Source organism: Notothenia rossii (genome assembly GCF_949606895.1).
Source record: "Notothenia rossii genome assembly, chromosome: 10".
Lineage (NCBI taxonomy): Eukaryota > Metazoa > Chordata > Actinopteri > Perciformes > Nototheniidae > Notothenia > Notothenia rossii.
The window spans coordinates 27,167,313-27,189,674 of record NC_136908.1 but is presented as its reverse complement, the minus strand read 5'-3'; the positions used below and the strand labels follow the sequence as shown (position 1 = coordinate 27,189,674).

General features: G+C 40.5%; 2 protein-coding genes across 2 annotated transcripts; one reads left to right on the top strand and one right to left on the bottom strand.

Annotated features, from left to right (window-relative positions):
- Positions 1–3,754: 3,754 nt before the first annotated feature.
- xkr8.3 (XK related 8, tandem duplicate 3) lies at positions 3,755–15,006 on the bottom strand. The gene is made up of 3 exons (XM_079654303.1): positions 13,716–15,006; positions 12,452–12,639; positions 3,755–6,508 (listed from the first exon to the last, which is right to left on the bottom strand). Exons 1-3 carry the CDS (start codon positions 14,042–14,044, stop codon positions 5,757–5,759), a joined length of 1,269 nt encoding a protein of 422 aa, XP_079510429.1. The 5' UTR covers positions 14,045–15,006; the 3' UTR covers positions 3,755–5,756.
- Positions 15,007–15,155: 149 nt separating this feature from the next.
- Positions 15,156–22,018, top strand: LOC307021828 (uncharacterized protein). The gene is made up of 6 exons (XM_079654302.1): positions 15,156–15,379; positions 16,963–17,246; positions 18,876–18,982; positions 19,087–19,301; positions 19,715–19,792; positions 21,124–22,018. Exons 1-6 carry the CDS (start codon positions 15,273–15,275, stop codon positions 21,611–21,613), a joined length of 1,281 nt encoding a protein of 426 aa, XP_079510428.1. The 5' UTR covers positions 15,156–15,272; the 3' UTR covers positions 21,614–22,018.
- The last annotated feature ends 344 nt before the right edge of the window (positions 22,019–22,362 follow it).

Below are 22,362 nucleotides of genomic sequence, written 5' to 3'. Positions count from 1 at the left end.
GTGGCGGGGACCTAACCTCCTCTAGGGGGGTCCGGGGGCATTCTCCCCTGGGAAGATTTTTTTTTAAAATATTGAATTTAAAAGCATCAATCTGGTGCACTTTGAGAGCAACATGAGGAGATCTATGGATACATCTCTCAACACCCATTTGAAACAGAACTGTAAGCAGATTTTTCTTTTTGGATATTTTACAAATCACTTATTTTTAACAACTTTTTTGTTACTGTCATATAGTATTTTATACCTGTTTTTCATTTAGTCTCTAATGTCTCATTAATAACTATAATGATCATATCAAGGTGTGCCTTAACCTCACTGAGCTGAGGTTATTTGAGCCTCTCAGGAGAGAGCTCTCTTCCACCTGGTTGTAGAAAAGCTCTTTAAATTCGTTAGCATAGCTAGCTAACCAGATGCTAATAACAACAGATCGCCACTGTGCTTACAACTAAAGACACAGCCACGCAAACACTGCGGCATGTGTACGGCTCCTTATGGGTACTACAATATTTGAAGGGCTGGAGCGGCGTTCCGGTGCTCTCCGTAAGCACTCCTTTCAGACGAGACATAACCACGTGAAGACCATGGTGAAAACACGTTACGCTCGTGTTGTGTTCAAGGAACCTGTCCTTGGCCAGGAAAAACAGAAACTCGCTTGTTTAATTATTTTGCGATCTAGATTTCTTCTTCTTTTTTGAAGTGAGAGAAGTTGTCCGTCAGTCGGACGGACTACGGACAGACTGACCCCCCCCCCCCCCCCCCCCCCCCCCCCCCCCCCACCCCCCCCCCCCCCCCCCCCCCCCCCCCCACACAAAACGAAAACTCTTCGGTTCTCCACGAATTACACAAGTCACCCAAAGCAGCGTTAAAAAAGCGGGAGGCGCCGAAAAGCGACTAATTTGCATCACTGAAAATACATCGTTCTTGGTACAAGACTAAAATGCTATTCTCTTGTAATGGCGGCACTAATTAGCATAATAGCATGCCACAGACACGTGATCACTTTAAGAATAGTTTTATTGCGTTCCTTGACCCTCAAAACATGGATCTGGATACCTAATTTAGTGGGAATGCTGTTAACAGCATTCCAACTAACTGTTATTCTACGCACGAAAAGTTTATTATTCCACCGACTTATTTTGCCGCGCTTCTCCTTCCGCATTGAACATCGCAGAAACTCCGTTCAAACATCAAAACGTTCAGCTCGGTCGGGAATCGATGGCTATTATTACCATTATCTCATTCATAACTTTCATAATTCCAGAGATACATCCCATAATACATCCCATTTTTAACCTTTGAAATCAATGGAGAAATTCTTTAACTTCAACAAATCTTCATGCGACTTCAACTGCTAACTGTTCATTGGTACTTTCACTCAGAAACCTCATTCTAACTTTAAAATGTTACACATCTTTCTGACATTATTCATGTAAAACAACTTTTAAATCTGATTCTTACTTTTAGAGATATTAAATATTGTTCAAACCTTGTTTTAGAGGTTTTCTTCAGATTTTAACATTAACTAGAGTGCGTGATGTCACAGCTAGAGGGTAGGAAATCTTGAAATTTGCCTTCATATATTTTTTTAAAACGGCCATAATTCTCAAACCCTACATTCCTGAGACATAATTTATCATGACAAACGTAGGAAAACATCTCGTAGCTTGAACAAAGATAAATAATTAAGCAAAAATAATTAAACAAAATGCCTCTTGAGGGCAGGAAGTGACAACAACTTTCAACATTCCTCCATTAAACCCCATTGTAATCTCAGGCAGATATTTCCTCACGGTAGCAGCCGCACATCTTTAGTTAAACTGCCAAAAAGGCCACATTATTAACCCGAAAGTAAACAACAATTACACTTCAGATACTCAACTTCCTTGACATGCTTCACGTTTTGAAATTTCACAGATATCTGTTACGGTTCTAACACAAAACGTTCACATGTAAGAGGTTTATCTCTCATTCAGAACAATGAAGCCTTTGATCTCTGGACGCCTCGTTAGCTCCTGTGTAAATAAACACCTGTGTAATGGAACACGATGATGTCATCGCTCCAACTGACATGCTCAGAGCAGCAGACTTCAGATAGCAGTTTGCTAACAGTCCAGCCGTGAAGACATCTACGGGACAGTTTTGAGATTTCTTCAAATGCCGTTGCCATGGCAAAACAATGCTCGCCATGAAACACGGCTTTCTCAAAACTTCAGTGAAACTGCTACAAACGCCCCAAAACTTCACAGGTTTGGTAAGGATGCAGCCATCAACGCATCTAGCGTATTATGGGGTGTCATCAAATGCCGTTGCCATGGCGATGGACCACTCGCCATGAAACATGATGTTGCTCTAAGTCCAATCAACACGGTCCAATCGTCCCCCAATCTTCACTTGTATATCATCGGTCCATGCCTCAACAGCTCTACGCCAAATCTCAGATCTCACAATATGCCGTTTCCATGGAAACGCATCCCTCGCCATAAAACATGATGTCGCTATAACTCCTATGAAAATGTTCAAAAAGTGCTCAAACTTCACATGTGTGCTAACAGTCCAGCCGTGAAGACATATACGGGACCTTTTTGAGATTTCTTCAAATGCCTTTGCCGTGGCAACACAATGCTCGCCATGAAACACGGCTTTCTCATAACTTCAGTGAAACTGCTCCAAACGCCCCAAAACTTCACAGGTTTGGTAACGATGCAGCCATCAACGCATCTAAGCGTATTATGGGGTGTCATCAAATGTCGTTGCCATGGCGACAGATCATTCGCCATCAAGTTAGTTTAGAAGTTTGCCGTTCAAATATTCCGCTGCTTTTCCAAGCCTTTTTACTTTCTTTTCTTCTCTCTTCACACATTAGAGCCCCCAGTATTCGTGTATCATTTCAATCTAAATTCTTCACATTTCAGCATAGCAGTTTAGCGTGAGCTTTTCAGCATAAAGCATTCCCACTAGCAATTTCTTCAGGAATTGCATTCTCTAGTTTGTTCAGTTATCTGCAATAATGGCTGAGATATAGTGAAAGGTGTAAAAAGAGTGAAACTCGATTTTTAGGGTAAATAAACACTAATTTGGGGAAAAAATATACGTGAAACAACTTTTTAACATAGCTAATCGTTTTCTACACAATTTTTCCAATCTAGAAAAGCTGATTAGAAGTATATTTCAGGGGGGTGTATCAGTATGATACCCCCTTCTACCCACTAGACTGGTAATTATTTAAGCATGACTGCTTCATACATACAGCTCACAGTGAAAGCACTAATCAGATCTAAAGTAATCCTATGTTTCTGTTACATTACTTAACTGTTAAAAGAATACAAATAGATATTAATACAATTATATTAGGGATATTAATAATGATACTTTTTTTTAAGGTGTCTTTTATTAAATGAAATATGAGTCTCTTAAAATTGTAAATAAGAAATAACAATTGTTTCTAGCTTTATTAATTGAAATGGTATGGCTGTTTTTTTACATTCTTAAAATGATTGACCTTTTCAAAAAACATCTTCAAATTAGTAAGAAATTAGGGAATGCTTGTTTTTTTAATCCGTCACCAAAACGAATCTTGTTATTAATAGAAATTATAATACTAATAAATAAATAACAATTATTTAAAAAGTCTGTCACCCACATTTTTTTTTTTTTTAATTCCCTTCTGATTTGGTGCCATTTTCATTAATTGGAATGTTACGGCTAACTGTTTTTTTACATTCTTACTAAAGAAAATTCAAGCAAATTAAAAATAGATAGTACAACATTGTTATCACTTTAATAATTGCACATGGCAAATGAGGTAAAACATTAACGACCAGTTCAGACCTTGACTTTTGGTTTGTTTTTGTAGGATCTGCAACATGATGAAGTATGAAAATTCACAGAAACGTACTGAAAAGAGCATGTGTGTAAAACAAATCGACACTCAGTACCCCCGAGAACATTTAAATAGAACACAAACAAAGATACTGACATTAGGCACATGTGACATTTAAATAAGCTAAACAAACACTGAATGAGTTAACGTAACACTAACATGATGTCACCTGTACTTCAATATGCACTAACAACTCTTCTTCATGACAAACTTCGCCTAAAAACAAGTACCTTAGAGTGGTCTTAAACTGCTGTTTCGCACAGCATAGAGATTATAAAAGAAGATTCAAATCTACATTCAAAGTCTTTCAAATAGTATTCAAACTGTAACAAAACACACACCAACACACATACAGTAAATGCATTTAGGTACCGCTAATTGTCATGTTAGAACCTCAGAAATTCAATTCAGGTTATTTCAATTTAGAGGTTAGATACAGAAAGTGAGAACATATCTAGCTGTCTGGGGCTTTCAGAAATATTATCATTGTTTTTAAATGTTATATTTTGTTACAAATAAAATAGAAACAATTTGTAAAAAAAAATTGAACAAATGAAATGTTCCTAAGATGTATTTTGGAAATACAGGGTAGTAAAAAGCATTAACAAGTCGTCCCAGTAACATGTGCACATTTCCTCAATGTGTAAATATACAATCAATCTATCAAATAAAAAGAAGCCTTCACTTTTAGAAGTTACCTTATAAAATGACCCCCAGTTTCAAGTACAGTTGAGAAATATGACCATGAGATTATAACACTCAAGAGTTAATACTGTGGTCAATTCTAGAGCGTATTTATCACACTGTAGCAAGGTTGCACATCACTGAGAAGGGCTTGGCAACAGTTGTTTTATATGGTATTTGCATCAATGTGATGAAGTATTTGGATTAGTACAAATAAATAAAAATTGCTATCTCGCATTATATATTCTGATGAATGTACTAATATGAAAAGGATAGAGTGCTGCAGGAATAAGTCTTCAAAAACAGGAATGATTCAGCATTTCCGTACCATGTACCCCTCGTGGTGTTGTTTATGGATTTTGAATTATTTTAAGGTTTGTTAAGAGGAAATAAGCTTGATAGCTTTTGATGTTTTGTTCATAAAAGACATCTTCGTAACAAAGCCAGTTTAACAAAGCGCACCAAAATATCAGATCAGGTTATCTACTGTACACGGGGAAACCAGGTCTACTCATGTCTGATTCGCACATTATAAAAGGCTACTGTTCCAACTAAATCCCTCTATATGTAAATAGATATGTTTTCATGTTGCTGCTGTCAGAGACATTCGAGAGTAATGAGCAGGTCATTCAAGAAAAAATAATTGATCATTTCGAATGGAAGACTTTTCAATGGCATCAGTAGTTTATAGGGTTTTTGCATCAATGTGATGAAATATCTGGATTAGTAAAAAAGGTATTTTAAAAAAAATAGGTGTGTGATAACAAGATGCTAATTAAGGCTTCAGACATTTTAAGGGACAATTGAACGTCATTATGTGATCACAGTCGTGGTGATGCTGAAGTCATGTGACTGTAGTGTAGTTGGTTTAAAGCTTTTTACAACGTATATTGACGTTAGCATTTACGCTTAAATGCTTGAAGACGAGATAATTTTTACGGAGAATATCTTGCTGGGAAAACGAGTTGGCATGATAAACTTGTTTGCCACATAGCAAACATAGCCGTTGGCCCTTGCAGAATGATGGCCTCCAAAATACTTAATCCCTGCAGCACTCTATTGCTTACTCCTAGTTTCAAGTATTGTAATTGATCTAGTATTTTCAAATTATTCTGAGCACCTGGTGAGATTGCAGCAAAAATAGAAAACAGTAGAGATTATTACTTCCTATCACTAAACCAAAAGTCCGATATCACAGAGGTGATGGCTCAGCTCTTTTAGGGCTATCAGGGTTTTTAACAGCTCCTTTCTCTGAGTAAAAATGAGCTGCATGGCAGGCCATCCGTTTGTTGTGTAGCTTGGAGGACAGGGCGCCGTCCTGGATGGAGAATTCTTTCAAGGGCACTTCTGCATCAGGCAGATCATCAGGCAGCCCTGGGTCCCTCACCAGGGGCCTCCACAGCTTGGGGTGGAAGCAGCAGTAGTAGAGGGTCTTCAGGAGCAGTCCCAGGAGGTAGATGAAAGGCAAAGCGATGAGCAGAGCCAGGGCGTACGACTCCGTCTGGACAGGGTCTCTGTAACACCACCAGGTGGCCAGCAGGATGCCTCCGTCAGCGGTGATGAAAGTGTGGTAGATGATGCTCCTGCCTCTGGTGCGACCCTCTGCCACGCTGAACCAGCTGAAGTACCAGATGAGCCCCACGGTGGAGCGGTACAGCCACTCCCCAGCCGGGCTGTCCATAAAGTGGGTCTCCTGCTGCCAGGCCCAGCACACAAAGACGAACCACTGCATCAGGAAGTGAGCACCGATGTACCCCGACAGGACCGAGGCGAAGAGGGCGAGGGCCGCCACACGCGGGGCGATTAGCAGCAGGTTCCACAGGAAGTAGATTAAAGAGGAACACCAGCCCTGCTTGGCCTTGTCTGGGAGGAAGGAGCGCAGCGAGCGGTGGTAATCCACCACCATCCAGGCGATGGAGGTGGTGGAGGCAGCAATGCTCACAACTGCAAAAAGAAGAAGGTAAAACAATCAGTGGAACAGCCAAGAGGAAGTTAACTCATATGTTTGTTGTTTGTTGACCTGCCACAACACAGATAGTGTGTTTTATGAGCGTAACTGTATCTCTTTATTTGATATTCACAGAAAAGAAAAGAAATTGACACAATCCATTACCCTAACCTGTCTGTCCACAACTGTCATTGAAATAGAGGCCACATTGGGTGTCCGGTTGTAACTAGCATTTTACAATGGAATTATAATTAATTTGTTATCCTTAATACTAAGATTTAAAATATTTTGTAAGGCAGCAACCATTTTTGTTTTTTATTTATTGTGCCAATTAAACATTTTTGGTCTGTAAAATGTCAGAATTTTTTTCAAATGTCTATTTTATTGTCTTCAAATGTATAAAATATAAAGGAAAAAGCAGGACATCTCAATATTTGAGAGGCGGAAAAAATTACTTCATAACAACTATTCACATTTTTTTTTTTTGATTGACATTATCATTAGTTGACTCATTGTTGTAGCTCCAAACTTTTGCACAAAGTAGAACTTTAAGTGTGATTCGGAGTAAATGAACGTTTTGACCAATCAAAACAGTGCTAAAGTTAATAATAATAATTCATTTATTTTGTATATAGGTACCTTTCAAGGCTCTCAAGGTCGCCGTATACAGGGCTTGACGGGGGGCCAGTGAAGTTGCTGAAGAACAGGAGTGATGTGGTTAATGGAGGGGGTTCTGGTGATGAACCAGTTGAAGTCTGTGGATGGATTTGGGAGGGAGACCAAAGAGAAGGGAGTTGCAGTAGTCAATGCGGGAAGTGACCAGGGTGTGAACAAGAATGGCGGTGCTTTTAGGGTTAAGGGGCGGGCGGAGGCGGTCGATGTTGCGTAGAAGGAAATAGGCGGACCGAGTGATATTACTGATGTGAGATTTGAAAGAAAGTGTGTTGTCGAGGATGACACCCAGACTCTTGCGGCCCGTCCACACTACAGCTTCGACAGCTTCAAAAACGGTTTCCAACGCGTCTGCCCATTCACTTTGAATGGGGTGACGTCACGTTGCCTCGCTTTTCGCCGAACTGAATTGTGGGTAGCAGAGCGGAGCTTTCCTGGCGTTTCAGGCTGCAAAAGTTGAGCAATGTTCAACTTTTGAAGCTTCTAAAGCTTTCGGTGGAATCGTCAGCCAATCAAATCATATGCCAGTACAAGCTCTAGCCAATCAAACCGCTGCTTGTGTGTCAGGGGCGGGAGATTAATGTGATTGGTTGTTGGTCGAGCTTCAGAAACGCCTGCCGGGAAGCTTTTTTTGAAGCTGTAGTGTGGACGGGCCGTTAACCTGAGGGGAGGGGGAGACTGAAGAGTTGTCTATTGTAATGGAGAAACTGTTTTGTGGCAATGAGGAGAACCTCGGTTTTATTATCGGTAAGTTTGAGAAAGTTGGAAGAAAACCAGGATTTGATGTCCTGTAAGCAGTCAGACAGGGAGGATGGAGGTTGGTTTGGAAGACAAGTAGAGCTGGGTGTCATCCGCGTAGCAATGAAAGTGGATGCTGTGTTTACGGAAGATATGGCCAAGAGGAAGTAGATAGATGATGAAAAGAAGAGGCCCCAGGACAGAGGCCTGGGGAACACCGGTCGTGACTAGAAGTGGCTGTGATTTGAAGGTTTTGAGTTGGATGAACTGAGTGCGGCCAGAGATATGAATTAAACCAAAGGAGGGATGTGTCAGTGATTCCGATGGAGGTCAGTCTGTCAATGAGGATGCTGTGGGAAATGGTGTCAAAAGCTGCACTAAGATCGAGGAGGATGAGGATTGTTAAAAGTCCGGAGTCAGCTGCCATAAGGAGGTCGTTAGTGATTAAAATTGTTGGGGTCTGCACCAGGTTTATTCAGTATGGGCGTGATGGCGGCTGATTTGAAAAGTGAGGGAACAAGACCAGAGGTGAAGTAGGAGTGTATGATAACAGTTATAAAGGAGACAATGAAGGTAGACAGGCTTTTACCAGGGGGGTAGGAAGTAGGGATGGGAATTTGAAAGCAAATGTATATTCGAATATTCGACCCCAAAAAAAACGGTTAACCGATTAACTGAAATGTCCAACCATGAGCTCTATGAACCCTTTCAATCTGCCTACCGGACCCACCACAGCACCGAGAATGCCCTGATCAAAATCACCAATGACCTCCTCATCGCAGCTGACTCAGGTTCCATCACTACACTAATTCTCCTTGACCTCTCTGCAGCCTTTGACACCATCTCCCATAATATCCTCCTCACCCGCCTGTCTGAACTCCTTGGCCTCACTGACTCCGCCCTCTCCTTCTTCCACTCATACCTCTCGGACCGGACACAGTTTGTCACACACGCTGGCTGCATCTCCCCCTGTGCCTCTGTCAACCATGGAGTCCCCCAAGGCTCGGTCCCCTTCTATTCACAATATACATCCTTCCGATTGGGGATATCATCCGCAGCCATGGTCTCTGTTTCCACTCCTATGCCGACGACACCTAACTGTACATCAGCACAAAACCTTCTGCCCATCTCCCCCCTCAGTCACTAATCAACTGCCTACACGAAATTAAAACCTGGATGACCACCAACCTACTCAAACAGGGATAAAACTGAGCTCATGGTTGTGGCCCCCAAGGCACTGCTCGGGAAGGTTGGAGATCTGCTCCTCAACATCGACGGTTCCATCACCTCCCCATCCCCTCAGGTCCGCAACCTTGGTGTTGTCTTGGAATCAACCCTCTCATTTCAAAACCACATCAAATCCGTTTCAAAATCAGCCTTTTCCACCTCAGAAATATTTCAAGACTCCGGCCATCACTTTCCGACTCTGTTGCTGAAAAGCTCATTCATTGTTTCATTACCTCACGCCTGGACTATTGTAACGGACTCCTGTCCGGGATTCCCAGCAAAACCCTGAACAGGCTCCAGTACATACAGAACTCAGCTGCCAGGGTTCTAACACACACCAAGCCCTGGCAGCACATCACCCCCACTCTATTCAACCTCCACTGGCTCCCGGTCAAGTCCCGCATCACCTACAAACTCCTCCTCCTCACCTACAAATCCCTCCATGCCCTCTCCCCTCAGTACCTCACAGATCTCCTCCACCCATACACCCCGTCCCGCACCCTTCGATCCTCAGACTCCGGCCTGCTCTCCATTCCCCATTCATGCCTCCGCACCTTCGGGGACCTTCAGTGTCGTTGCCCCCACCCTCTGGAACTCCCTCCCTGCAGAAATCCGCAACGCCCCTTCTCTCAACATCTTCAAATCAACCCTTAAAACTCATCTGTTCAACATCGCCTTCCAACAATAACTCACTCCCCCCCCCCACCCCCACTTACACTTCCATTTCTGCCCCCTGTTTTATGTTTATGTTTTTTATGTTTTATGTCTTGTCCTTGTATGTTTCTTTGTAAAGCGACCTTGAGGTTATGAAAGGCGCTATATAAAAATTCAAGTTATTATTATTATTATTATTATGTACACATCCTATAATAAAATAAATAAATATGGGAAACATTTTTACAAAAATAAATAAATAAAAAATAATCTAATAAATACATGTTCAAACAAGTATAGAAACCAAGTTGAATTTGTCAAATGTATTGAACTGGTGATCAAAGTTTGAACAGTTTACAGCAATAGGCCTACAGCTTTCATGCTTAAAACATAACTTGGTTTTTAAATGAAAGAGGGATCATACACAAACAACATAACGGGTTAGGGTAACGTAACCCTATTACAACAGAGATCAACAACATATAACAGGGCCTATCTACAGAATGCAGCTATTCAATACTCATTCTTGTTTAAGAATATGAGTATGTCTTAAAATACCATCAGAATGGCAGACCAGAATCTGGACACTGCTGGAGGCAGTGTAGTAATATTATGGCTGATCATTTCCACATATTCTGGAACTGTCCAGTGATCAAACCCTATTGGCTATCTATAATAACGGAAATAAATTAAATTATTGGCTTTGAGATTCCAAACAGTTTTGATGGGATTTATGTAGCTAATATACCAGTGGAATGTAGTGTTTGGGACAAGTATCTTCTTAAAATATTACTGACAGCCAGCAAAAAGGCAATTACCAAAAAATGGCTAGTGAAAGATCCACCAACAAAAGGGAGAATGTATAAACATTGTAAATGACTTGTTTCGCATGGAGAGGCTGACTTTTTCTCTAAGAGATGTGACAATTACTGGTCCAAATGGGTTTTGCACATGAAGAGAGGGGTCACATAATCCTGAGATATTTATTTTATTTTGCTTTACTCCTTCTGGTACAATAGTCTATAATTCTTGCATAACTTTGCTACTACTGTATGTTTCACACAGATTGGTTGTGAACCCGTTGTGAGGGAGATCTTCCCATATCACAAGAATAATTGCTGAGAACATATTGATGATGTATTACCCCAGTGACCTGTATGTTGTATGTTATTTCCTTTGTAATGTCTTAACAACTTAAAAATAAAGTATTTTAAAAAAGAAAAAGAATATGAGTATGTCTACATGCTCAGGGGAGAGGCGGGTGCGGAGGCGATTCACAATCAGGCCAGCTGTAGAGAAGACCCTCTCAGCTGGAATTTGGGCATAAGATGAGGTTTGAGTCTGCTGATCTGCATGTAGGGAGGGGCAGCAGTCATATCATTAGCTAGAACTAGCTAGATCTGATGGATTTGGACATAAACGCGAGTGAAGTATAACCGGACGCGAGAGAGAGAGAGATCAGCACCTGCAGCTCTACCCGCTGTGAGGGACCGGTGAGCGGAGCAAAACACACCTTTTAGACGTCACCTAACACATTTAGCTATGGCACTGTCGTATACATTGAATTATTCCATTTGATAATATGTAATCAACTTAGGCACCACTCCCAAAAAAAAATAAAAAAAATAATAACTCATATTCGAATGCCTGAATAATTTAGAATATTCAATTAATCGTTCCCATCCCTAGTAGGAAGAGGGTCTAACTGACAGGTAGATGGCTTGGATTTACGGATGAGGTCAGAGATTACAACAGCAGAGGGAAGTGTGAAACTTGAAAGAGAATGAGAGATGGTCGGAGAAAACAGGGAGAGATATACTGCAGGTGGTGTTAGGAGTTAGTTGCTGGTGAATGCTTTCTATTTTGTCATAAAAAAAATGACATGAGGGAGTTACAGTAGGCGGTTGAATACTGATAAGGTGCAAGAGAGTCCGTTGGTCGTAGAATGTTCTTTACTGTAGAGAACAGGGCCCTTGTGTTCCCTCTGCCAGAGCTGATGAGAACTGCGTAGTATGATGATTTAGCTGTAGAGAGAGTGTCCTTGTAGTGGAGGATGTGGTCATTGTACATTTCTTTGTGAGTCCAGTTTTTTTGCAGAGGCGTTCCAATCTACGGCCTTTTGTTTTAAGTTGGCGTAGTTCAGGTGTAAACCAAGGAGCAGAATGGGTTTTTAAAGGAGCCAGGGTATTGAGCAGACTGTGAAGATTGTTTTTGTAATGAGAAACCAGTTCATCAGGCAGGGATGAACCATTTATGCTGGGGAGGTTGTCAATGCCACTGGAGAGTGTAGCTCAATGAATATCCTTGAGGTTGCGGAAGGAACGGGAAACACGGGAAAGTTCTGTCTGTTAAAAAGTTGAAAGGTCATGTTTTTAGGTTTTGCTATGTATTTCTACCTTTTTTGAGAGTAGAGTATGTGTTTCACAATTTTAATATGATGTTTTTTACAAGGATCAGCAAAGCAAAGTGCATTCATACAAATGTATTATTAACAGCTCAGGTGATTAAGAGAGGGAAAAAGCCTTTTTTCGGATTGTGTCAGGAAAGACTCAAAGTTGCGTAATACCTAATAGAAACACCATCCTCTATTGTAGAAGTTTGCTTCTGCTGTGAGTTTAAAGAAGTAACTTATACTAGAGAGAACTCACACTGTACAGTCCGTGCCTTGTTTGTTTGCAGCATGACGTAGATCATCAGAGTGAGCTGAGGAGCGCTCTCACAGAACGTCTCGATGAGTCGGAGCATGCTCAGGTCGTGGGTCAGGTAGACAGCGTACTCCGACCCCTCCGCTTTCCGCCACCAGACCCTGAAGCCTTGCCGTATGGCCGAGATGTGCCTGCGTGAATGAACATGTTTGAACAAAACTGTGAGTGACAGAAAAGACACATGGGAGAAAATGAAGACGCATAACAAGACTAATGTTGAATAGCCGCAATCTGTCATGATGCATTAAATGACTTTGTGCTCTTCATACGTCATTCATTCATTACTTGTGTAGTGTATGCAGAGTGCTCTTATGGGACGCTGTCGCTGGATTTACCAGTTGCCACACCTGACATGTTTCATTTATGGTCACTACACATGTCACATTTCATTATCTACTTGCCTGCATGAACTATTCTGTAGGAATGTCCAGTTGTTTAACAGGTAGAGAGAAATACTCCTACGGTAAAGGTTCCTGGGCCCAGTGTGCTTTATTGCAGTTTTGTCAGGATTAAAGAGTGCTTATACTTTGTGCAACCTGTTGTTGAAACACTTTCCACATCTTGAGAAACCAGCCTTACATTTACTGTCACATTTAAACAGGAGTAGGCTGTTTGGGTAATATGAACTTATATATTTGCTATGAGGTTTAACCAACAATCAAGTAATTAGCCGCATTAGCAATGCATTTTATAATATATAATGGGTTTAAGCAGTTTTACTCCACTATAGTTAGGAAGCTTACATCTTCCTAGACTGAATGGATTCAAACAAAAACTTTGCATATTCAGATCTTTATCACAAAAATATAAACCAAGTAACGTATAATGATGTAATATTATAGACTAAGATACCTAGCAGTAATATAAGGTACAGTTTACCAGCCATTGTACAAGCTCCAACATTTCAAAAGAAAAAAGTAATCAATAAATAAAAGAAATTCTGTTAGTAATGAGTAAAATACACTATTATTATTACATTAAAAACACAACATCAAGTTTCAAAACATTTTGATGTAATAAGATAATATTTCAAGTAGGTTTCTCATTATAACAGAACACATATTAGGTTTCACACTTTTTTGCATTTTCTTTAGTAACATTTTGTATTAAAGGACGTTTACTTCTAGTGGTGCATATTAAGACTACAGTAGTTTTATTTGGATATGAGTACTTTTCCACTAGTGCAGTGCACACTTGTTTAGGCTACCTGCAAAGGAAGCCCAGCTGCAGCACATGAAACAGGCAGGAGAGCTTCACTCTGTCCCCGAACAGCACGGTTCCTCCTCCAGTCTGCACGCTGCCGAACCCCGGCAGCTTGCGGTCATACTGGAACCAGAACCAGCTGAACATTTGGACTACGACCGACGACAGGACCATGAGGCCGACCAGAACCCCGAACCAGAAGATTTCCCCTCGGCAGTAAAACTCGGTGGCCACCCACACGTCCGAGCCCCAGTCCACCAGGAAGGTACACACTCCGATCACAGAGAAGGCGAAATCTATCCACGAGTACTTTGAAAAAGTCGCGCGCTCCATTACCGTTTTTGTCAGTTAGCTAGTTGACCAACCAACATACCAACTGTTGCTGTTTAGCTAACATTCGGCTAACGTCCTGTACCGTTATTTCCCTCCCAGAGCGACTTCACGTTCTTCAGCCCAGTGAAGAAAAAAGTTGCAAAAACGTTCATGTTGACATAACAGCGTACATTTATTAAAATATCCTCTATTAAAACGTTGAAGGCATTTAAGGGAATCTAAGTGTGTTAAAAAATAACTAGCACATAAGAAGAGCAGCTGGTGTTTTGTCCGTGTCGTTGTTAGCCCCGCCCACCGCGGCTAACCTCACCGCGTGTTAGAAAGAACCTGAAAGATTAGATGATCTATCTCGTGTCGTAACGTAGATAATAATGTATCATGACACATTCTTATAATCAACTATCACTGAGGGAATGTTGTATGTACTATAATATAGATCATGCATACACGTGTTGGTTCCATCATTTTAAATGCAGTAGTGCAAAGTAATTTAATCAGTGGAGGCCTGCAGGCAGACTCCTCTCAATTTAATGCATTACCTATTACTTGTATTAACTATGTTTGTTATCTCATTTTATTTCTGTCTCTTTATAATTCTATTCCACCACATTTTGGAAGCAAACGTTGTACTTTTTCACTCCCATACATGTATTTGATAACTTTATACTTTGCATATTGTCATTAACCAACTCATCTCATGTAAATCTGCAAACAAATGAATGAGGTAAAGTCAAAAGTTTAACATTGGTCTTTACATTTTTTGATTTATTTACTGTTTTTTACATTACTGAAAAAGATTTGATTATGCAAGTAAAACACTGTAATAAAATTAAGTTGTGCATATTTGTATTTGACCATACTGTTTTTATTTTTTAAAGTACTTTGCCTCTTTTAATATTTCAGTCGTATGCACCAAATCAGGGCACATTCCTATTTAGTTCATAACAAACTTTTCAATTAACCTTATACTAATAGGAATTCTATTAGTTTCGTCTCAATATTGATAGGTAATAAGATTCTTAGCTTGTGATACCTTTTACCTGAGAGACTGAACTCAGGCCAAAATAACCCAAACAGAAGAGGCCGCGCCCCCTGCAGCTCGGACCTATTGTACCAAAGGAGCGCGTGTATGTATAGTTGCAGCCTCGCGCCTCCGGTCTGTGTGCTCGTTCGGTTTTAGCCGGATCCCACATTTCGCTACGTTAGCATACAGTAGCTAACACACAAGATGTCGAGGGTGTATATTGGAAGACTGAGCTACAGGGCCCGAGAAAAGGACGTGGAGAGGTTTTTCAAAGGCTACGGGAAGATACTCGAGGTCGACCTGAAAAACGGGTAACATTTTTTGGTGTTCTGTCGGTGCTAAGCTAACGCCTGCAAAGGCCGAAAACGTGCCGTCTAGGCCTTGTTGGTCGTGTGCCCAGCTAATGCTAAGCTAGTCGTTAGCATATTTTATAATTACAAATGAAAACTATCTATAATGTGTAATGGACTGAGGAGTTTTTTTTGTTATCATTATTATTCTTCTCTAAACTGTATCAAAGCCCATATTGCTGCTTATTATGTAACGTTTGGGCTATCTCGGACAACGCTAACTAGTTAGCTAAGGTTAGACGTGGCAATGTCACTGGCGGCCTTGTATACATCAAGCTAAACAAGTGCAAGTGCAGCCAATCTCGTATTTAGCTTGGATCCTCGCGAATGCACAATACTTTAGATATGGCATGGTTCTTTTATTCAAGATACTTGGTACAATCAAGCTTGATATGTCTGTTTCAAACGTCTCCATCGAGGCTATTCAGTACAGCATTGATGGAGAGCATTCATAAATAATGTATTTATAAAATGCTCTTTGTTTGGACTTCAAGGTTGTTGTTTATTTTTAATCAAACATCACCATCATGATTCACAGTACATTAAATCGCAGAAAATTTCAAATTCCACGAATGTAATGTTTTTTAAACGTGCAGCTTCTTTGATTCACTCACCAGTTGTGAGTTTTTTTTATTATGAATAAGGATCTGTTAGTCAGGTGCTAGTTCCTGGTATCAAGGGCTGCCAACGACGATTATTTGCATCACCCATTTAGTGTTTGGTCTTCAGAATTTTCGAAAAATGGCCACTACCAGTCTACAAGGAACAAAGTGAATCTACGCGTGTGCTCGTTTTGCAGAACCACTGTCCATTATGTATGAAGTTTGCATCCTTGTTAAATCAATAGATTCGCAATTTCTGTATACGCCAGGCAACTTTTGGATTTAAGTGTTGGCTGTATCGTTGAAGACTTTCTTTGTTTGAAACTTGAAAAACGTTCCATTACTCTTCCAAAAATAGATATCCAAGTAGCATTTTTGAATTTCTGTTTTAATAAACATTCATACTTGTGTAGTCTAACTGAAGAATAGTTTGGTTCATTATCAAACGAATACAAATTCACCAAACATCAAATTGTTGCTAATATAATTGCATTATTTGCATATAATCATCAATATAACCATTTAATTAATTAGCAGACTATTGACTTTATACACATTTCTAGTGTGTACAGATATCTAGCATTTTAAGATATCTTAATTAGTAAAGTTACTAGTGGAAATCAAATATGTGCTAGTAAGAATTATATATGAATATCTAAGATTTGTTTTGTAACAAGCCATTAACAAAATATATATAATAATGTGTAAAATGCATTTCTGAGAGTCACCATTCCTTTTCTAAATCTGGAAATGAAGTTCATTCTTTTCAGCCAGTTAAATCTAAATTGCTATCGGTATGCCATGCTGATAACATCTTAAAAAGCTTGTGCTACTCTTTCTACATAGGTTTTGGCCAGTTTGTGCTCACCTGACTGACCGATTATGAACTCAAAACATTTTTTTGTAACCCGATGTTAAAACATTTTCTCTTCTGTTGTAAAGGTATGGGTTTGTTGAATTTGATGACCCCCGTGATGCAGATGATGCTGTTTATGACTTAAACGGCAAGGAGTTGTGTGGTGAAAGAGTCATTGTGGAGCACACCAAGGGACCTCGTCGGGATGGAGGTTATGGTGGTGGTGGTGGTGGTGGCGGAGGTAGTAGTAGTGGTGGTGGCGGCGGCAGAGGAGGAGGAGGAGGAGGCGGAGGAGGAGGCGGCGGCGATAGAGGAGGAGGAGGAGGAGGAGGAGGAGGTGGTGGTGAAGGAGGAAGAAGCAGCAGCAGCAGTAAGTGTTTAATAAAGAAAAGTTATTTTTTATATGTCATTGATTGGGGGTTTCATTCATTACTGGGAAACAATCTAAATTTCAAAAGGGTACAATCTTGAGCTTGTCCTTGGTGGCTGATGTGCACTCAATTGATATCCTAGTGTTTCTTCATGTTGGTGGTACTTAAGCTCACTCCTTAACATAGGCTTTTCTTAGTCACACAAGCTATACCTGAAAACTATGGGTTTGATATTTTGAAAATGGAGTGCAAAATAACTAAGTTAGCCTTTCCACAATGTTCACCAATATGAGCGTTTTGATAGATGGAATATTATCACTGTAGTCTCTAAATATGTGTGAATACTGTAACAAGATTGGTTAAAATGCTGACAAAATAGACAGATGTATAAAATAAAAAATGTGTCAGTATTGTCGAGCTCTGTTGGTACCTTTTCTCGATACCTAATGAAGGAGCACCAACTTGTGCATCTTTAAATGAAACTCCTTACACCTATCCTCCCTTGTGCTAATTTCATCAGTTTTTGCTTTTGTTCTGGCCCCATTGATTCTTCCAGGTTTTCGATGACCTGTTTAACATAAATGAATGTCTCAGTTTCAGATAGGGCACTCTAGAGCTGCAAGTTTGTTTTTAATTGTCTTGCAAATATTTTAGCACACGGTGCACAAGCCCCACTCAAGACAGCATTAACATTTTTTTTCAACAGTAGGCATGAAGAGAGATTTCCATATCTACACATGTCATAATTATTATTATTGTGTGCACCAAAGCCACCAATGACTTGAATAAATGTCTTGGGTTTACCATGTAATGGTTTGAAAATGCAGTTACATTTTATTATGTGATGAGGAAATGGCTTACTGATGGAAAGGATATAAATGTCTTCATTAAATACTGTAAAAATAGCCATTTGATTGTTAAATATCTTGTAATCCATTGATGTCTTATTCCGTTTTTTATTTCATTTACAATGATTGTCAATTTAAAGGTAAAGATTTAACAAAGAACCTCAATGTTTTAATTGGAAGAGTCCTTTGCTGACTGCCTGCCCCTATTGCTGGCCATGGTGTCCCCCCTTTCCAAGAGTGTGGTTTGACCATTCTGGGCCCCTGGGCAGACCAAAAAAGGGAGCCATTGTGAATGAAGACCGCTTTTCCCATTAGGCCCAGGCCGGGTGGTGAGGATGCCATGGGGGTTAGGAACAGATGTGGGTTCAGTTCTTATGGGTGCCTGAAAAAAGAACATGTTTTGTAAAAGTAAAATGTTTTTTCTAGATAGGGTAGCTTAGAATCTTGCTTTAGTTCACCGTAAGTACTTCCTCAAACAGTTTTTCAGTTTGTTATTTAGAAAATAGGCACATAGAATTTCTTTTTACCAACATTTGCTAAAATGATAAGATTAAAAATGTACTTTATAGGTTGAGGCTTTTGAATATTTCTTTTAGCAAATTATAAATTCAGCCTTTTTTTGTAATACTTTTCTCACCTTTTGTTTTGCCCCTTTTTTCTTTTCCCAAGTCAATATTGATATATTTGGTAGTGTGTAGCTTGGAGATTAGCATAAATGCACCACCACAGTTTGTTTGGGGTCCTCATTTTTTCCCCTGTCCTTTCCTGTTACCTCAAAAGGTGGATATGGTCGCTTTGGAAGAGACAGATATGGTCCACCCATAAGGACAGATTATCGGCTCATTGTTGAGAATCTTTCCAGTCGCTGCAGCTGGCAGGATTTGAAGGTATGAAGATCTATTTGATCCATAGCCGTTTAGTACACCAACATATTCTTAAGTTTTGTTTGTCTCGCAGATCTACTTAATGATATATTTGCTTTTTCCTTAAGGACTACATGAGACAGGCAGGGGAGGTGACTTATGCTGACACCCACAAGGGCCGCAGGAACGAGGGGGTGATAGAGTTCAGGCTCTACTCCGACATGAAGAGGGCTTTGGAGAAGCTCGACGGCACCGAAGTGAATGGAAGGAAGATCCGTCTGATCGAGGACCGCCCTGGAGCCAGACGCAAGCGCTCTTATTCTCGCAGTCGCAGCCACTCCAGGTCAGACCGGTTCTTTAGTTTGCTGTTATTTGACGTGACTTCCTGGTGCATACTGCTTGCAAAAAATGTAAGAGGAAGTTAAACTGCACAACAAAAAAGGTCTTGAGCATAGTTTCAAAAAGGTGCTGGCTTGGCGTCCAACACATCTTTATAACAATAATTGAAGCCCTTGTACCGGCATTGTACTTAGATGGCGCCGGTGATGATGGCTGCCCTGTCTTTGGCCCCTCTTTAATTCTTTAATTACATTCATTACTATTTGATCTGTTTTTACTTATTTTATATATTCATGTTCCACTGTTAGAGGAGCCTGTGTCTTACGTTTTTCTTTGCCCTATCTACACTGTAGCTTATGTGCACCACGTGACAATAAAGCCTTGAATCTTTTGCCAACCGTTACTCTGTTTCCTCAGGTCCCGCTCCAGGAGCCGCAGGTCTCGTAAGAGCCGCAGCCGCAGCGAGAGCAGCAGCCGCAGCCGTTCCCACTCCAGGTGAGGATCAAACCTATCACAGAGGACTGTCTACTTAATAGTATGGCCGTTGGAACTCATTTTGGGACTTAAATACAAATAAAATAGTAAAATCAACAATACGTTTTCCTGTAAAAGATAGTAATCTGCAGAATATGTAAAGGTCCAGAAGAAATATGACTTAAGAAGGGGCAACCTTAAAACTCATCTGATAACACTACATTGCGTCAATGTAAAGTATGAGGGACTGCCGCTAATGCAGGAAACAATATTTGTTTTTGCCTCACTCAATCACAGGGTTAACCTGCTGCAGGGCAAACAATAATTTGAGAAAATGCACATTATTTGTACTTGATCTTAAATATTACTTATAATTTCTATCTTAAAAATCGTGTACAAAACTTATAACCACATGCTGATTGTGCCATTTGCAATGCAGAAGCCGGTGCATTTGTAAGTAAATAGTACATTCTAATAAAAGGCTGAAGTGGAGAATTCGCAATTATTAATATTTAAATGTGAATTCAGAGAGCACCGTCTGAATTTATATCGTTTTAGTAGTAGGAAGATCCATCAATAAATGAGAATAAGCTGTATCTTTCTTTTTGTGAGGCTTGGTTTTGGTCATTTGATCTCCCAAAAGGCGTGTGGTGCAGTGGGTAGGGCGTATAGTGTTTGGGTCAGGGGAGCACAGGTTCAAACCCCACTGCAGTCAGCATGTTGTTGTGTCCCTGAGACACTTCACCCCAAATTGCTCCTGTGGGGATTGTCCACAGTATTGAGTATGTAAGTCGCTTTGGATAAAAGCGTCTAACAATTAACATGTAATGCAATTAATGCTACTACTGCCTCTCAGCAGCTGCCATTCAAATACACAAGATGTGGGCACACTAGTTAGATAGGAAGTAAGATCAGAGAACGTGTATAAATAGATTTTCACAAGTCATTGAAAGTGCAGGGGTGTGTGCACTTGAGTACATTTAGAGTATATCAGATGATGCTAGTAGTGGCATGATATCTACAGCTGTTGTAAGTGTAGCCTGATCTCCGTCCACTGATGGTTCATACGGTAGCAATAAAGATACAGCTGAATTTCTCAAATACTGTTCTCACTGCCATCGTGCATTTTAAACTGAGTCCTCTTGTCCTTATTTTCATTTGGTTCAGAACCTTTATTTGAAATTACTTTTTTATTATATTTGCATTTACGTATAATACATCTAATATACCCGTTTTTCCAGTAAATGATTGTGCCTGTTGTGATGAGCTTTATGTAGGAGGGTATTTAGTTTAGCTAGGTTGAGGTAATAGGAAAGTATAAATAATCTCAACTTTCTGATCTTTGTCCACAGAGCGGCGTCCCACTCCCGCAGCCGATCTCGTAGCAAGAAGAATAAGCTGAAGGTCAAGAAGGAAGAAGAAGAGCGCAGCAATGGCGCGCCGAAGAACAAGGACCGCAGCAGGAGCCGCAGCCCCAAGAGCCGCAGCCCCAAGAGCAAAAAGAGCAAGAAAGACGTCAAGAAGAAGAAGGATGACTCCAGGTCTCGTTCTAGGTCTCGCTCCAGGTCTCGCTCTAGATCAGGAATTAAAGATCGCTCCAGGAAATCAGGCTCCAAGGGCCGTGAGCCAGTTAAGAGCGAGGACGAGGGGGCTGAGCCCGAGAGGGGCTCCCGCTCTCGTTCCCGCTCCCCCGCTGAATCAAAATCCAGAGCCAGGTCTAAATCAAAGTCCAAATCCAAATCACGTACCCCCACACCTGCCAAAGCCCGCTCCCACTCCCGCTCCCGCTCGGAGTCACGCTCCAAATCCCACTCTCCCTCTCGCTCCCGTTCCCGCTCTTAGTTCATATTTTTGACAGTTGTCATGAGCCCTGATCCCAGTGTCTCCCCCCTGCCCTCCATTTACATTCCCCAGATCCCACAACACTACCCCTGCCCCTGTTTTTTGATAAATAGCTGTAGTGTTCCAGGCATTTGTGCTTGATGTCTTTTATGCACATGCTACTCAATTTCCTTTGACTTTTACGCAACATATTTTTTCATTAGAGCTGTATCGTATGGGGGTGTTTGTAAAATAACAGGGTGCAATCTCAGTTTTATAAGTTTAAATGATGGTATGTGTTTTAGCCTTTTTTTAATCAAGTGTAGAAGCATACGGTTCGGTGGGAATATGTCCCAACGTCTCCTCACCTTTTGTGAAATTCTTGTATCATTTTATTTCCGATTAAAATGAAATGCCTGTTCTAAAGTGGTCTTGGATTTGTGTATTTGCTCAGCTGGGTATAACCTGTTTTTAATGGGTATTGGTGTGACAAGTTTACACGTGCAAACAGTGGCGCAGATAAGCAGGCTACAACCTTTTCAATTTCAAAGAACACAAATTGGGTTACATTAACACAACAATACTGTAGAATAACAAAATGAATGCCGTGAATAAACCGAAATCACACACTCTTAAGCCTCAACGAGTTGCCCAATACACACGTTAAAATCTGAAGAAAGCCTCTTTACTAAGCTCCAAACTAAGTTAAATATCTCAAAGTGTAGAAGATATGAAAAATCTGAAGAAAAAGTTGTATAGCTGAGGGTCTT

Excerpts from the sequence above, each read along its gene's own strand:
- xkr8.3 (XM_079654303.1), bottom strand. The coding sequence starts at position 14,044 with ATGGAGCGCGCGACTTTTTCAAAGTACTCGTGGATAGATTTCGCCTTC. Across the intron at positions 12,640-13,715 it reads CAGCTGGGCTTCCTTTGCAG|GCACATCTCGGCCATACGGC; the intron begins GTAGCCTAAACA and ends TCATTCACGCAG. Across the intron at positions 6,509-12,451 it reads CAAGGCACGGACTGTACAGT|TTGTGAGCATTGCTGCCTCC; the intron begins GTGAGTTCTCTC and ends TTCTTTTTGCAG.
- LOC307021828 (XM_079654302.1), top strand. The coding sequence starts at position 15,273 with ATGTCGAGGGTGTATATTGGAAGACTGAGCTACAGGGCCCGAGAAAAG. Across the intron at positions 17,247-18,875 it reads AGGAAGAAGCAGCAGCAGCA|GTGGATATGGTCGCTTTGGA; the intron begins GTAAGTGTTTAA and ends TTACCTCAAAAG. Across the intron at positions 19,793-21,123 it reads CGCAGCCGTTCCCACTCCAG|AGCGGCGTCCCACTCCCGCA; the intron begins GTGAGGATCAAA and ends CTTTGTCCACAG.